At 37.0% G+C, this 15,102-nt stretch overlaps 1 protein-coding gene across 26 annotated transcripts in view; it reads left to right on the top strand.

The window, feature by feature from the left end:
- Positions 1–15,102, top strand: part of Dnm1l (dynamin 1-like) — a 50,511-nt gene that overhangs the window by 10,938 nt on the left and 24,471 nt on the right. For 8 of the 26 annotated variants that reach the window (NM_001437685.1, NM_001437688.1, NM_001437692.1 and 5 more), the window contains 5 exon segments: positions 4,682–4,847; positions 9,302–9,348; positions 9,698–9,769; positions 11,962–12,048; positions 13,578–13,740. In NM_001437685.1, coding sequence (NP_001424614.1) covers positions 4,682–4,847; positions 9,302–9,348; positions 9,698–9,769; positions 11,962–12,048; positions 13,578–13,740 — 535 coding nt within the window. 26 annotated transcript variants of the gene reach the window in all.

Raw genomic sequence — 15,102 nt, forward strand, 5'->3', positions numbered from 1 at the left:
AAAAATAACCATTCTACCAGAAGCTACCTACAGATTCACTGTGATCTCAATCAAAAGCCTCATCCCATTATTAGCAGAAATATTTATAGGAACCACCAAAGACCCAAGACAGCTAAAACAATTTTGAGCAACCAAATTAAAAATCCAAACAAAAACAACCCCCAACAATGTTAGAGAGATTTTACCATTCCAGGTTTTAAGTTGTATTACAGAGCCATAGAAGTAAAAACAGTGTAGGACATGTACACCAATGGAACAAAATGGCAGGCATAGCTTTATAACTTAACTTTATAACATAACTTCATAACTTCAGCTGCGTAATATTTGACAGAGATGCCAACAATATATTACAGAAAAATGAAAACATTTTGAAACTATGGTACTGGGAAAACTGGTTGTCCACATGCAGAAGAATGAAATTAGACCCGTATCTATCACCTTGCACAAAAAATAACTCCAAATGGTTCGGTCCCCAACTCCGAAAAAAAGAAAAAAGAAAAAAAAATTAAAAAAAATAAACTCCAAATGAATCACTAAGCCTGAAAACTGAAACTGCTAGAAGAAAAAATAGGCAGTTTCTTATATTCCTACATAAAATAAGTAGATATAGGAAAGCATCCTGGATAGGACTCCATTTGTGCAAGAACTAAGGCCAACAGTTAACAAGTGTGACTTCGTGAAACTAAAATGCTTCTGCACAGCTAAAGAAACAGTGAAGTGGGTAAAGAGAAAGCGCACAGAATGGAATAGAATCTTAGCTAGGTGTACATCTGATAGAAGATTAGTATCTAGAATGTATAAAGAACTTTTTTAAAAAAAGTCAAAACAACAACAAAAACCAAATTGCCCATTTAAAAAAGAGGCCTGGAGCCTGAATAAAGAGTTCTCCAAAGAAGGGAAAAAATAGCTAAGAAATAGCTCAGAAATCGTTCATTGTCCCTAGTAAATAGAGGAATGAAAATCAAAACAACTTTGAGATTTCAGCTTACCCCAGTCAGGATAGCAATGATCCAAACAAATACTGAAGGGGATGCAAGGCTGTAGGGACCCTCATTCACTGTAGGTAGGACTGTGAACTGGTGTAGCCACTGTGGAAATGAGGTCCCAAAATTTACAAATAAACCTACCATATGACCCACTTATCCCACTTGTGGGCCTGTGTCCACAGACATTTCCTCAGCCATGTTCATGGCTTGTCTGGTCACAATAGCGAGAATGGAAACTGTCTGACTATTGTACAACTGAGGAGGAACGGGTAATGGAACGTGGTACATACACAGTGACAGTTTTTCTTTGAGTGAAGTAACCCCAGAAAGACAAATGCCACACATATTCTCTCTCTCTTCAAAGGCTAGCTCTAAATCTTCAGATATGAATAGTGTGACCTATAGTTACTACAGAAAGTAGGAAAGTAAAACAGGAACATTGTTGCAGTAGGGGGGAGGGTGATGTTGGAGATCAATAGAGAAGGCGATATCAGGGTACAGTAGCCATAAGGATGTCTGATAAAGCCATAAGGCAGTGGGAGTGGGAAAGAGGCAGATACAGAAGAAGGTGGAGGATGGTAAAGGGAATAATGTGATATGAGTGATTTGAGAGTGGACATGGAGAAATAGGAGTGCCAATTCCCAATTGATACAGCTAGAAACACTCCCACACCGAAGGTCTTGGGAGTAGGACCAGAAAGATTGTAAGAGACAGGATTAGGGACTTCTGTGAGATGTGTCTCCTAGTTATGTCGGAAACTATCCATAAAGTCTCACCAACATGACCACCAGATGTGGGAGCTGAACAAGGAGGACATCAGTGAACATGCTAACTTGGATGGGGGAGAGCCCATGCGATCCTAGTCCTACAGAAAGAACTACAGGCTGGCTACTAAGTAAATCTAGAAGCAGAAGCAGAAGGGGCAGCCCTCCCCAGAGAAAAACATTCAGCCTTGAAAACATACACACAGGGAGTTAACGGTGTGTGTGTGTGTGTGTGTGTGTGTGTGTGTGTGTGTGTACATACATGCAATAACAATTGATGAAAATACAGACCATAAATTTGAAAGAGAGTAAGAGGGAAGGGTATGTTGGAGGGAGAACAGTTATAATTAAAATACATCTTTAAAATAACAATAAAACCTTTCCTTCCCAAGTTGCTTTTGATCATGGTGCTGGTGAATTTAATGTCAACTTGACACAAACTGGAGTCATTTGGGAAGACAGAACCTCAGTTGGCAATGTGACCTTGCTAGCATCTGTGGACAAGTCTGTAGTGCATTTTCTTGACGATTGATGTGAGTGGGCCCAGCTCACTGTGGGTTGTGCCCACTCGGGGATGGTGGTCTTGTTTTTTTAAGAACGGAAGCTAAACAGGGCATAGGGAGCAGACCAGGATCTTGGCAAGCCTTCATGGCTTCTGCTTTAGTTCTGCATCTGAGTTCCTGCCCTGACATCCCAGAATGGTGGACTTCTCACTTTAAGATGAAGTAAGCTCTTTTCAAGTTGATTTTGGTCACAGTGGGTGTTGTATCGTAGCAAGGGAAACTGTAACTAAGATAAATAGCAAAAGTTTAAGTCTCTCTGTACTGATGTTAAGTCTTACACAGAATATTGTTTTGATGCACATATGGATGCTGTTTTATATTGTCTTCTATTGTTGTGAAAACACAATGACCAAAAGCAACTTAGGTCAAAATGGCTTATTTTAATCTTATAACTCAGGTCACACCCTATCACTTAAGGAAGTCAGTGCAGGAACCTAGAGCACGAAATTGAAGCAGAAATGATGGAGTGACACTCAGTGCTTTCTGGCTTGCTCCTTGGAGCTTGCTCAACTGCCAAAAGTTAGGGAGGTGGGGGATGTCTGGGGGTTTGGGGGGACAGCCCCAACAGTTGACAGATTGCTGAGAGGAGATAAGGAGTTGGTGAGGGAGGAGTTAATCGGCCTGATTAACTTGACGTTCTGACTGACTAGCATTCAGGTTGCTTCTTTATTTATACAGATTACACAGAGCACAGACAGACTCATGATTATCCAAGAAGTATGGATTATATCATTTTGTCTCTGGACATATGTCTGATTTTTCATTACATATCTGGGTTCAGTCACAATTAGAAAGTACAAACAGAACAGATTTTATTATTATCAGCCCTTTAACTCCAGTTCAGAGAATCTAAAGGCTCTCTCCTCCAAAGAAGCACAGTTATTGTATGACAGCCTGCTTTTAGGCTGGCAGTGTTTGCAGTTTGAAAGCACTCCAGGCAAGCAGAAACTATCTGCTTTTTAGGAGTAACAAACATTAACACCTAACTCCTTTTCTACATTATTTAACATCTACACTGTAAAGTAGGAAGTTATTTCAGTCAACCCATCTTAGTTACTGAGTTCCGCTCCTCCAGGGCTATACCCTGTATGATCCCCTGACTTTAAACTACATTTTCAGAGTGCTCTAAGCATATTATAAAAGAAGGCCTTGAATCTGTAACGTATCCTCCAGCCAGCCAGGTTTTGTCAGTTGTCTCTGTTTATCCTACCCCACTTACACTGTTTGGGTTTTCTTGAGGGTGGATATCCCAAGATTTTTAGAGTTATAGCCTCAAAGAAATTTCAAGCATTTTTGTACTTATCATGATCTCTGGGGCATAAGGAAGACTTCCAAATAGGGCCAGATGAAGTTATTTCCCTAAAAGCAGAAGGGATAGTAAGTTTAGGACTTTCCTAGAAAGACTCAGACATAACTTTCTTGGGAAAATACATAAAATGAACGATAATGCAGAAAGTCCCTAGGAATGCAGCAGCCAGAGACCAGAACCCGAAGTGAGAGACAGAGTGACAGCGATGGCAGCATTCAGCTCAGTGCTGCTGGGCTGTCACAACTGTGCTGGCTTCATGACTTGGTCGTTTTTGGTGGATATGGCTGTGCCACTTGGCCTGCTTTCTTTTTTTTTTTTTTTTTTTTCTTATTTCTTTTTTTCTGGAGCTGGGGACCGAACCCAGGGCCTTGCGCTTCCTAGGCAAGCGCTCTACCACTGAGCTAAATCCCCAACCCCTTGGCCTGCTTTCTTAAACAAGCTCTCTGAGCTTGGCCCTCCCCATAAATAGTTAATCTAGAAAATGGCCAATAGACTTGCCTACCGGCAATCAGATTAAAGTATTTTCTCCTTAAAGGTTCCTCTTACCAGACAACTCTGGCAAGTTGACAAAAACTAATCAGGAGATATATTATTAAAGAATGTGATTCCTGTTGACTACATTAAAAATAAAGTTAGTAATGCCCCATTTAAGTGAAATAACTGGGCTGGACAGATGGCTCAGTGGTTAAGAGTGCTGACTGCTCTTGCAGGGGTCCTGAGTCAATTCCCAGCAACCACATGATGACTCACAACCATCTGTAATGGGATCTGATGCCCTCTTCTGGTGTGTCTAAAGACAGTGACAGTGTACTCATATACATAAAATAAATAAATAAATCTTAAAAAAAAAAGAAATAACTATGTACCTATATGACACAGGTTTTAAGACTGGAGAGTATCAACGTAAGACAATGTGGGGAAGGAGACTGCTTTCTGTATTTTACTTACAAGTGTGGGCTTTTCTCTGATTGAATTGTTTAGCTTATTTGTATGCTGCTTTGTTAGTGTTGTCTGTTTAGAGAAGTCATTTCTTTTGCTCTCGTATGATCTCTTTTCAGAGCAGTGGAAAGAGCTCAGTGCTGGAAAGCCTAGTGGGGAGGGACCTTCTTCCCAGAGGGACTGGTGTGGTCACCCGGAGACCTCTTATTCTGCAGCTGGTCCACGTTTCACCAGAAGATAAAAGAAAAACAACAGGAGAAGAAAATGGTAAATTTCAGAGTTGGAGTAAGAATTATTTTTAAATGCTACTCCTCCCTCTTTTTTTTCTAATTTCAAGATAGGGATTTCAAAGTAAAAGTTGATTAGTGAATTGGAAGATAGTAGCTATAGCAAAATCAGAAATCTTTAGGAGTGGTGTCAGTATTTAATATGAACACTTGGGAAGCAGAGACAGGTGGATCCCCGAGTTTAAGGCCAGGCTGGTCTATAGAGTAAGTTCTAGAACAGCTAAGGCTACACAGAGAAACCGTGTCTCGACAAAAACCAAGACACAAAATAATTTTTATTGATTTGAAATGCAGAATAAAGTTGAAGCTTCTTATTGTACTTGCCCTCTCCTGGTATCCTGTGCTCACTAATTTCAATTACATATTGCTTTAGTCCAAGAGAAGAGCTCTTACTTACAGAAAGATCTCTTGGTTTTGTGAGATAATGTAGTCTGAATGGGCTTCAGAACTACCATATAGCTGAGAATGACTTCAAACTTGAGATGGTCCTTCCTCTACCTCCTAATTACCTAGTTACAAACAGATGCTACCAATGTTATAGGAAGAGATTTAATTTTAAAAGTATTATACCTAATTTTATTCTTCTTACACTTCTCTATAATATACTATTTGTACTTTTAAAGGTCCTCCCTTTTGTAATGTTCTGTTTATAATACCTAAACTAAGGGGTTTTTTTAATAGATAATATGAAAAGTGAGACCAGAGTATGAGTATATTTATGGTTTTACGTAGCTGAATCTTTAAAAACTAAAAATATTTTAAGATATATTCTGTATTAATAAACTTTAAATTGCTTATGATACATCTTTACATCCTGTATTAATCATATTAGTGAGTTTTGCAGTGTCTGAGAATAATCCATCCAGTATTCTGTTCAGTTCAATGTCTGACTTAGACTCTGTCTCCTAACATTCTCTAAAACTACTGACTTTCAGAGCGTGTCTGTAAGTGATCGCGATAGCTGTCCTTACCTGCAGGGATTTGTTCTCAGTGCAGTTTTGTTTATCTTCTGACCTGAGGTGGGGTGATAGTATTACATTTGGGTTTTTTCCCTGCTCATCATAGAAGATATTGGTGGTGATGCTGATTTTATTTAAAAGTAGGCGGAGAAACTTGTCATGAGCATCTACCATGACTTTAAAACAGGGACTCCAAAATAACTGAAGAAAGTTAATGAGCTTGTAGATATTAGTAATATTTTATAATAGATGATCAAGTAGGAAACCTTTAGTTACTAGGCCTCTTCTCCATATGCTAGCTATTTATATTTTAACATTTATTATTGACGTTATTTTTGTTTTATTTATTTTATTTTGTGATAAAGTCAACTACACAGCCCTTACTGGCTTATGAAAGTTTGAACCTTAAATTTAATCATTCTTAGCTGATCTGTTGCTTAGCCTCAAATATCTAGAATAAAAATTTCAGAATTTTGTTCTCACCAGTTACATCAAACACATTACCTAATACCTTAAACCAAGACTTTGAGAATCTTAGGGCTTTAGATCTTTTTTTTCCTCAGCCATTTTTGAAAGGACAGTATCTCTATCAGAGTCTTTGCAAATGTGATGTTTCCTTAAATAATTTGTTGCTTGTTAAGAAAGAGTGTAAACATGTTGGTTCCTTGATCACCTTGATTATATGCCCAGCGTGTTTTGTTGATATGGGAGCAGGTCAGTAAAGCTGCGCATTTTTATCAGCACATATATTATTTCTGAGCCTAGGTCCTGCTATTATGTGTGTGTTTACATACATGTGTGCATGCATACATACATCTGTCTTTGCATATAAAGAAAAATATCTATTATGCTCCCACTCACAGTGATGGCTACTTTTGAGTACAAAATAGATGCAAATTTGAGTGTTAAATTTCATCCTTATTCCTCCATAATTCTTTGCTTCCTTTTTCTAAAGGTTTTTTTTTTTAATATATTTTATGTAAGGATATGTGTGTGGATATGGTATGTGTGTGCTATGGTAACTACGCTCTAGTCAGAGCACAACTGACCATGTGGGTCCTGGGGCTGGAACTTGGGAAGTCAGTCTAGGCAGCAGGCCTTACCTCTTGAGCCGCCTTGCTGGCAATCCTTACCTTCTCATCAAAGCCACTTGCTTCTCTACATAAGCAGTTTATATCGAATCATTCTGACGTTGTGGAAATGAAGAACTAATAAAACAGATTAACATTCAGTTTAGATTTAAAACACATGAGCAGTGAAAGGAAATAACTTTGAAGCAAGCACACCTAATAGAAACCATTAAAGATTAACAACAAGCCAGACCTTTGTATTTGGTTCTCTTTATTTCCCTCCAGTTCTACTTTCACTTACTTACTCTCTATTAGTTTAGATCCATGAGGGGGTCCAGTGGCCTTTGCAGGAACTCCGCTTTGGAATTAAGAACAACTGTCCCACTGCTTCTGTGGGCCTGAGGTACCAAGAGTATTCTTGATCTGGCTCAGGTTGCCTCAGGAGTCAGTGTTGTTTTTGCTTTGTACATTTAAGTGCATGTCTTGCATAAAAGAATTCAGTGTCTTGGTTATAAAACCTTATTATAAAAGCTCCTTGAGGTTTTTACATAAGAAAGGCCCAGTTACCAATAATGGGTTAAGAGTAACACACTGTAAAATGAAACAAAGTGTAACTTTAAACCGAGGTCTATGAAAGCTGATAAAATACTTTGTTTAATGTTTGTAATGAATACTAAGTACAAGAACTGTGACAGTAGAGTCCTGTTGGATTGAGCTCATGCATTTGTGGTGTTTTGCTAAATGCAATTTATATTTTAAAGAAACTATCCTTGTGAACAGTCATTTTCAGCAAATAGCATTTACTTACTAACTCTGAAGGTTGTAAAGGCTGTGCTTATCATACTTGCTACCCTCTTGTAAACCAGATGGCTTATCTCCCCCACAACAGGATTTCAAATGTCTCAGGCAAACTTCGAGAGTAAAATGGAAATTCACTTAGTAAAATTCTTAAAAAGTTGAAGTATCACACACAATGTGCAAATTATTAGTACATAAAATATTTGTTCTTATGATTCTCATAAGTTTTAATAATTAAATGCTTATGCACATTTGAAGTGTAATCGTGTTTCTACACATTTCAGTTCTTTAAACGTTTAAAGTTTTAGGGATAAGCACTAAAATTACTTTGTGCTATTTATTTCTCTTTAACTACAGACCCTGCTACATGGAAAAACTCAAGACACCTTTCTAAAGGTCTCTTTATCCATTTGTTTTTAGCCCTCCCTCCCTCCCTTTTTCGTGTGCCTGCATGTGTGCTTATGTACCCTACAGGCTGTGCGCACCTTTTTTCTTCCATTTTTATTTGCCTGTTTCCATTGATTGCAGGTTTTGGTGGTTCTTGTTAGTATTTTGGCATTGCATTAACATGCAAGCCCTTTTTGGTGACAGAATTTAATTTTTACAAAAACACAACTGCAGATACTGGAACTTTTATATGACTAATTAAGTTAAAATACCCCTTTTGTATGTAGTAGTGCCTCCATGAGTTCTGTCACCTACATTAGTCTGGTCTGTCAAAGGTCCTTTTCAGAAGAAGGTTCTAAGCTTCAAGTAGATGAACATTTTATTTGCAAAAAGGATCTGGTTTTATATACCTTTATTCTAACAAAGAACAATATACCTTTTACTAAGTAAGTATTTATATGAAAATCTTACTTTTATTTTAAGTGACTTTTATATATTAAATACTTTAAATCATTAAGATATTTAAGTTTCTGAATTTGGTGAAGGCAGAGTAGCAGTGCTTGGGTAAGATGTCAGGAACAGACTGGAAACTAGCCAGGTGTCAGTTCCTTACATACATATATATTTCTATTTTCACTCACTTTGCATTCATTTCTGTTTTATAATTCCATAAGAAAATATAGACTTGACCTTAGGAGAAATCACATTGGCAGTCTGCATTACAAGACAACTACTACCCTGCCACTGAGAGCTTTATACGCAGCCAACAGAAAACCAAATAAAAGACCAGGATTTTCAAAAGCAGAAAAATTAGCTATTTCATTCATATATGGCATGTATATTTTAACTGTTATGTACACGTTTGCTTTATGATTTTTTTTTGCATTATCTAGTGGGGTTTTTAATTTTCCTTTCTAGTTCTTTAAAATTTTTAATTGGATATTGCTTTCATATATAAAGAAATTATTATAATCACAAATAGGAAATGAACAATTTATTTGTAAAAAAAAAATAGATTTCAAATTCAGGGAGGACTTTCAGGCAACTCTACTTGAAATTAGTCCTGCCTTTGTAATCTGTGGCGTACTTTAAAAATGTGAATGTGTATTTAGCAGATCCTAAAATTAAAACATCTGTTAACTTGTAGTTAAAAAAAAAGTTTATTGTGTTACCTTTTTAAATTCCTAATTATAAAACTTAATTTCCAGTCTTTAAAAAATGAGTCTTTCTTTTTCTAGGAGTTGAAGCAGAAGAATGGGGTAAATTTCTTCACACCAAAAACAAGGTAATCACTGAAGAATATAATTAAAAAAACATAGAAAATAGCATTTTGCAAAGAAACAGTTAGTGTCTTACTGGAAGTGTCTCTTGCTTCCTGTAAAGTAGAACTTTTCTCAGTGACGCTTCTCACTGCTGTACTTTAACTTGCCTTGACTCTGTCTAATGTGGACATTTTTAAATATTGTGACATCAGGCAACTTTGAAACAAATCTTAGAAAAATGTATGTGTATGTGAGAAATGTGAACTAATTTTCTGCAGTAAATCCATATATATTCTTTAAATGTGGCCTCCATCCCTTAAGAGTGTCTGGTCTTATTTAGAATTTGATTCTTTTTGTTTTAATAATTTTTAGCTTTACACAGATTTTGATGAAATTCGACAAGAAATTGAAAATGAAACTGAAAGAATTTCAGGAAATAATAAGGTAGGCATTATTTCAAACCTGGAAGACTTTTCGAAAAGTAAATCCATTGCTGAATGTTTTCTGTATATAATAATATTTAAGTGTATTGTACAGTCACACTCTTCTCTCCTTCTAGAACTACTCCTTACATGCTAGGTAAGTGTTCTCCCACTGAGCTATATTCTAAAGCCTTAATAATACTATTATTTTTTTGAGACAGTGTCTCATGAAATTATCAAAGCTAGTCTTGAACTTGGAATACACCTGTTTCACCTTCCTGAGTAGCTGGAAATTACAGTCATGTGTTGCCTAGGTTGGTTTATAATTTCATAATCTTAAGCTTTCTTAAAAAATGAAGTACTCATGCAAGGCAGTGGTGGCCACACCTTTAATTCCAGCATTTGGGAGGCAGAGGCAGAGGCAAACTCTGTGAGTTTGAAGCCAGCCTGGTCTACAGAGAGCTCCAGGACAATCAGGGCCACACAGAGAAACCCTGTCTCAGACAACAAAAACAACACCACCAGAGTATTCCACAAACATAAAAACTTAAGTGAATAATTATCTCTCTTGTATAAGTTGTCTTGGTTTATATCTGAGTTCCCAGGATTGGGGCAGTAGAGGCAGGCAGATGTGAGTTCAAGGGCAGCTTGAGATATACACTGAAATAGTTTTGTAAACACCAAAGGCTAGGGACAGAGCTCAGTGGTAGACTGTTTGGTGAAAGAGGTGAACTAGATCTTCGGCAACACATGCAGTTTCTATTCTATTGCTGTGATAAAAACTCTAACAAAAGCGAGGGGGAAGGAAGGGTTTTATGGTCCATTGTGGCAGGGAAGTGACAACAACAGGAGCTTGAAGCAGCTGCTCACATGTTCAGAATCAGAAGGAAATATTGAGTGCAGGAATACATACTAATTTTTAACTGTCCTTTTCTACTTACATAGTTGAGGTACCACTCAAAAGTTAGATAAGTCTTTTATCTAATTCAAGAGTGATAAAGACCATCTCCTACAGGCGTGCCCTTTCCCCAGGTGATTCTATTTTCTGCAAGTCAACAGTATGTGTGCACACATAAACACACATACACACACACACCTTAAAACTTTTATACATATAAAGTACTTCACTTATATTTTGTGAACTTAATTACATAGTACTTGTTTATAGTTAAATTTTTCTAAGAATGTGAGAATTTAAATCAAGCATCTTAGGATACTTTTAATGTCAAAATCGGCCTCATTTAAATCCATTTTATACCCTTCACTGTAATTACTGTTCTCTTTTTATGTTTATTGCTATTCTGTATTATCTGGAGGAACATTGAATCTCACAAGTGACCTTGAGCCTAGTGATAATATCCAGTATATACTCGTTGCCAGATAGTATGATACAGTAGTTACTTCCTGACGGATAGTATGATACAGTAGTTACTTCCTGACGGATAGTATGATACAGTAGTTACTTCCTGACGGATAGTATGATACAGTAGTTACTTCCTGACGGACGGCGAGGCATTTTGAGCAGCGTTGAGGCTGTGTGCCAGTTGAAAATATTTGTCTCTCTCAGTACCAGTGCTTTGCTGAGTGTCAGACTCTGAGCTGGCGCCTTCCAGTCCCTGCTGTTGCCTGTTGCCACCACACACCACACTTCCCTAAATGCCTCACAGCAGCTGTACCTGGAATGTGACAGGAGTATAACTAGATTATGTCAGGGTGGCTTTGTGTCTTGGGGATCTGAAAACTGAGATATATTGTCTGAGCAGACTCACTATGTATGTACAAATTTCCACTTGATGTTCCAATATGTGACCAAATTAGTGGGAATAGCTTCTCCTCTATTATTCTCTCAATTTAGCACCATCAATTCAGGAGCATAATTTTGGATAAATAAAAATGCATTATTTTTAAGTACTTAATCTGTTAAACGCTTTTTTAAAAATTGGCATATAAATATAATAAAGTAAAATGTATAGGGAGAAGAAATGTTATATATTAATGGTATAAGGTTGTATAGGATGATAATCCTTCTTTGTTATTTGATTGGCTGCCTTCTCCTTTATATAATTCATCAAACTTTTATTATTGAAAGATTTTAGGAACCATAGCTTAATAAATACTTTAAGGCATCTAAACTCTATGTACTTGAATATAGTTTGCTCTAGCATTTCATAATTCATTGAAATTCATTTTAATATAGTTGAATCTTGTTTCTAGGGAGTAAGCCCTGAGCCAATCCATCTCAAGGTTTTCTCGCCCAACGTTGTCAACCTGACGCTTGTGGATTTACCAGGAATGACCAAAGTAAGGAACAGCTGTTAAAGGAATGTGTTTTATTTTCTGTTTAACATTGACCTAATGAGAATAATGAGTAATTTCACAGTTATTGTTATTATCAGATCATTTTATATAGTTTAGCCCTTCTTTCTCCTTAAAACACTTTCTTTACCTTGGCTCCCAGGGTATCTACAGTTTCGTCTGTAATCTTGCTGGCCACCTCTTTCCAGTGTCTTTTGCTGGTTTCTTCTCATCTCACCTAAGTCTGTAATCAGAGTTTTTTTTTTTTTTTTTTTTTTTTTTTTTGGCCTCTTGTCCTCTTGAAGTACTCATATTATAATCTAATTAGGTTGATAGTATTTTCAGATCTTCAGCTTTTAGTGCATTAATTTGAATATGTGAACATTCAGATTATTTCCAGATACAAGTCCAACTATCCACTTGGTATACACATTGCAATGTTTTAATAAGCTTTACTATGTCCAGTATCAAACTCCGATCTGTGTTTAATCCTTCTGTCATCTTCCCTATCTGCATAGATGGCAATCCCACTGTTCTAATCGATCAGCCAAAACCTTACAGTCATCACTGACATTTCTTAACTGTCTCTTCCCCTTCCTTTCAGCAAGTCTCCTAGGCTTTCCTTATTTTTATAATATATCCAGAATTCTGTCACCTCTAAGTATATTCATGACAGGTAGTAACTCTTGTTATTTCACTCGGATTGTATAATTAAACTTACAGGGTAAATAATAGGTCTCTCTTTTTTACTTTTAGTAACCACACTGTTCTATTAAAATGAAAATTAGATCATCATTTCTTGGCTTAAAGTCTCTTCACTGACTTCCCAGTTACCTCTTTACCGAGAGTACAAATTAAAGTTCTTATAAATGTCTATTCCTGTCTCTTTTCGCACTTCTCTAGTTTGTTTGTATATTTAGACATCCCAGGATAGCCTCTAACCATCTGTAGTGGGGAATTTCTACTCTCCTAGATCCTGGGATTACAGGTTACCACGCTCTGTCCTTTTTTTTTTTTTTTAATTTCTGCTCAGTCATTAATCATCATCATCTAATTGAGGTAGATCCTGATTATTCTGTTTTTAAACATCATCTAAAGCAAGAATCTAAAGGCATCATTCGCCAGGCTCTGTTCTGTTCTGCTCTACTCTGTGTTGTTGCTAAGTACATCTGCCACTGAGATGATGAGTGTGCCTTAGTATTTACTTACTCATAGTGTGTGTGTGTGTGTGCGAGCGCGCTGCTTATCACTGAGAGCTCGTCTGTATGCAGTGTGTGTGTGTGTGTGTGTGTGTGCGCGCTGCTTATCACTGAGAGCTCGTCTGTATGCAGTTGGTGCTCAGCAGTTCTTGACATGATTTATGCAATAGTGAATTTTTGATATTTGAGGCTTTGGCCATTACTAGATTAACAAATACCTCTATAGCACATTATTAATTTAGTTATTTGTATATATAGAAATACCTGTATTCTATGAATTAAATGCGTAGAAAAAGCTGAGTTGATTTTTATATAGTTCATCTTCGTTTGATCTAGGTACCTGTAGGTGATCAGCCCAAGGATATTGAGCTTCAAATCAGAGAACTTATTCTTCGGTTCATCAGTAATCCCAATTCCATTATCCTTGCTGTCACTGCTGCAAATACAGATATGGCAACGTCAGAGGCACTTAAGATTTCCAGAGAGGTAGATCCAGATGGTAAGGACAGATGTTTATATTAAATAGATGTTGATTTACAGTGGTAAATCTTTCCTCAAGAAAAGAATTTTATTGAAAGGAGTGTATCCAGTAGATCTCAGTAGAGATCTTAAAATGCTTTCCTGCTTTTCTAACAAATTTAAATGCAATTAAGATGGAAAATAGTTACTTGATTGCTATAAAGGAAAACGTTCCTCATAAGGTATATATTCTCAGTAGCTGCCCAATTATAATTTTGACATCAAATTACTTTGTAAAATGTTTCCTTGTTTGTGTAAATGGAATCTCAATTTTTGAATAGCCAACATTTAAGAACAAATAACTCATAATTGTATAGATTATTGTGATGCAGGAGAGATAATTAATAGAATTTACTGTCTGCAGATTAAAAACAAACACACTAGTAGACAAGCTCAGTACAGAGGAGAGTCTTTTAAGGCATCTCCGTTATAAACCATTCTTTTCCCAGGTTGCAATTTTGTGATACTTAGGATACTAGAGGTGTCTCTGAGTCTGTATGAAATGCTAGCTTTGTGAGTAAGTGGGCAATTGACCCACAGGAAACTGTTTTGTCACCTAGATTCTTGACAACCAGCATCTGTGTTACAGGCTTTTTCTGCTTTGAAAAATAATCTCAAATAAAAATTTGATAGGAATACTATAAGTACAATCAAAACTTCCATGATTAGTCATGTGTGATGGTGCCCACGTATACTCCTAGCACTTGGGAGGTGAGAACAGGAAAAGGTCACTATCAGTCAGCTACAGTGAGTGTGAGGCTAGCCATATCTGAAATCCTGTCTCTAAATACACACACACGCGCACACACACACACACACACACACACACACACACACACACACACACAAAATAATCATGCAAAGATGGAGATACATTTGATCTAGTAATATTTTTTTGTTGTTTTTTTTGGGGGGAGGAGTGGTTGGTTTTTTGTTTTGTATTGTGTTGTTTTAAGACAGTATCCCACTGTATACCCTGGCTGGCCTGGAACTTGTATGTAGATGATCTAATAATCTAAATTGACAATACATTACAGGGAAATAATTTCAATCAGTATTAATATATAGAGAGATGTCAGTTGCAAATGTATTTCCAGTGCAAGAGTGAGGACCCAGGTTCATATCCCTAAAAGGCAGGCACAGAGGAACACCTTAGCAGCCCCAGTGCCTGAGGCAGGAGGAGAACAGCAGACAGACCCCTGGAGCTTACTGTTCAGCCAGTTTAGCCAGCAGGTGGGATCCGACTTCAGTGAGAGGCCCTGTCTCAAATAATAGGGTGGAAGGTAATTGAGGAAGACATCCCATGACTCCACATAAATACGCATGCAGAGCACATACACAG

Source organism: Rattus norvegicus, chromosome 11, assembly GCF_021556685.1.
Source record: "Rattus norvegicus strain SHRSP/BbbUtx chromosome 11, alternate assembly SHRSP_T2T, whole genome shotgun sequence".
Lineage (NCBI taxonomy): Eukaryota > Metazoa > Chordata > Mammalia > Rodentia > Muridae > Rattus > Rattus norvegicus.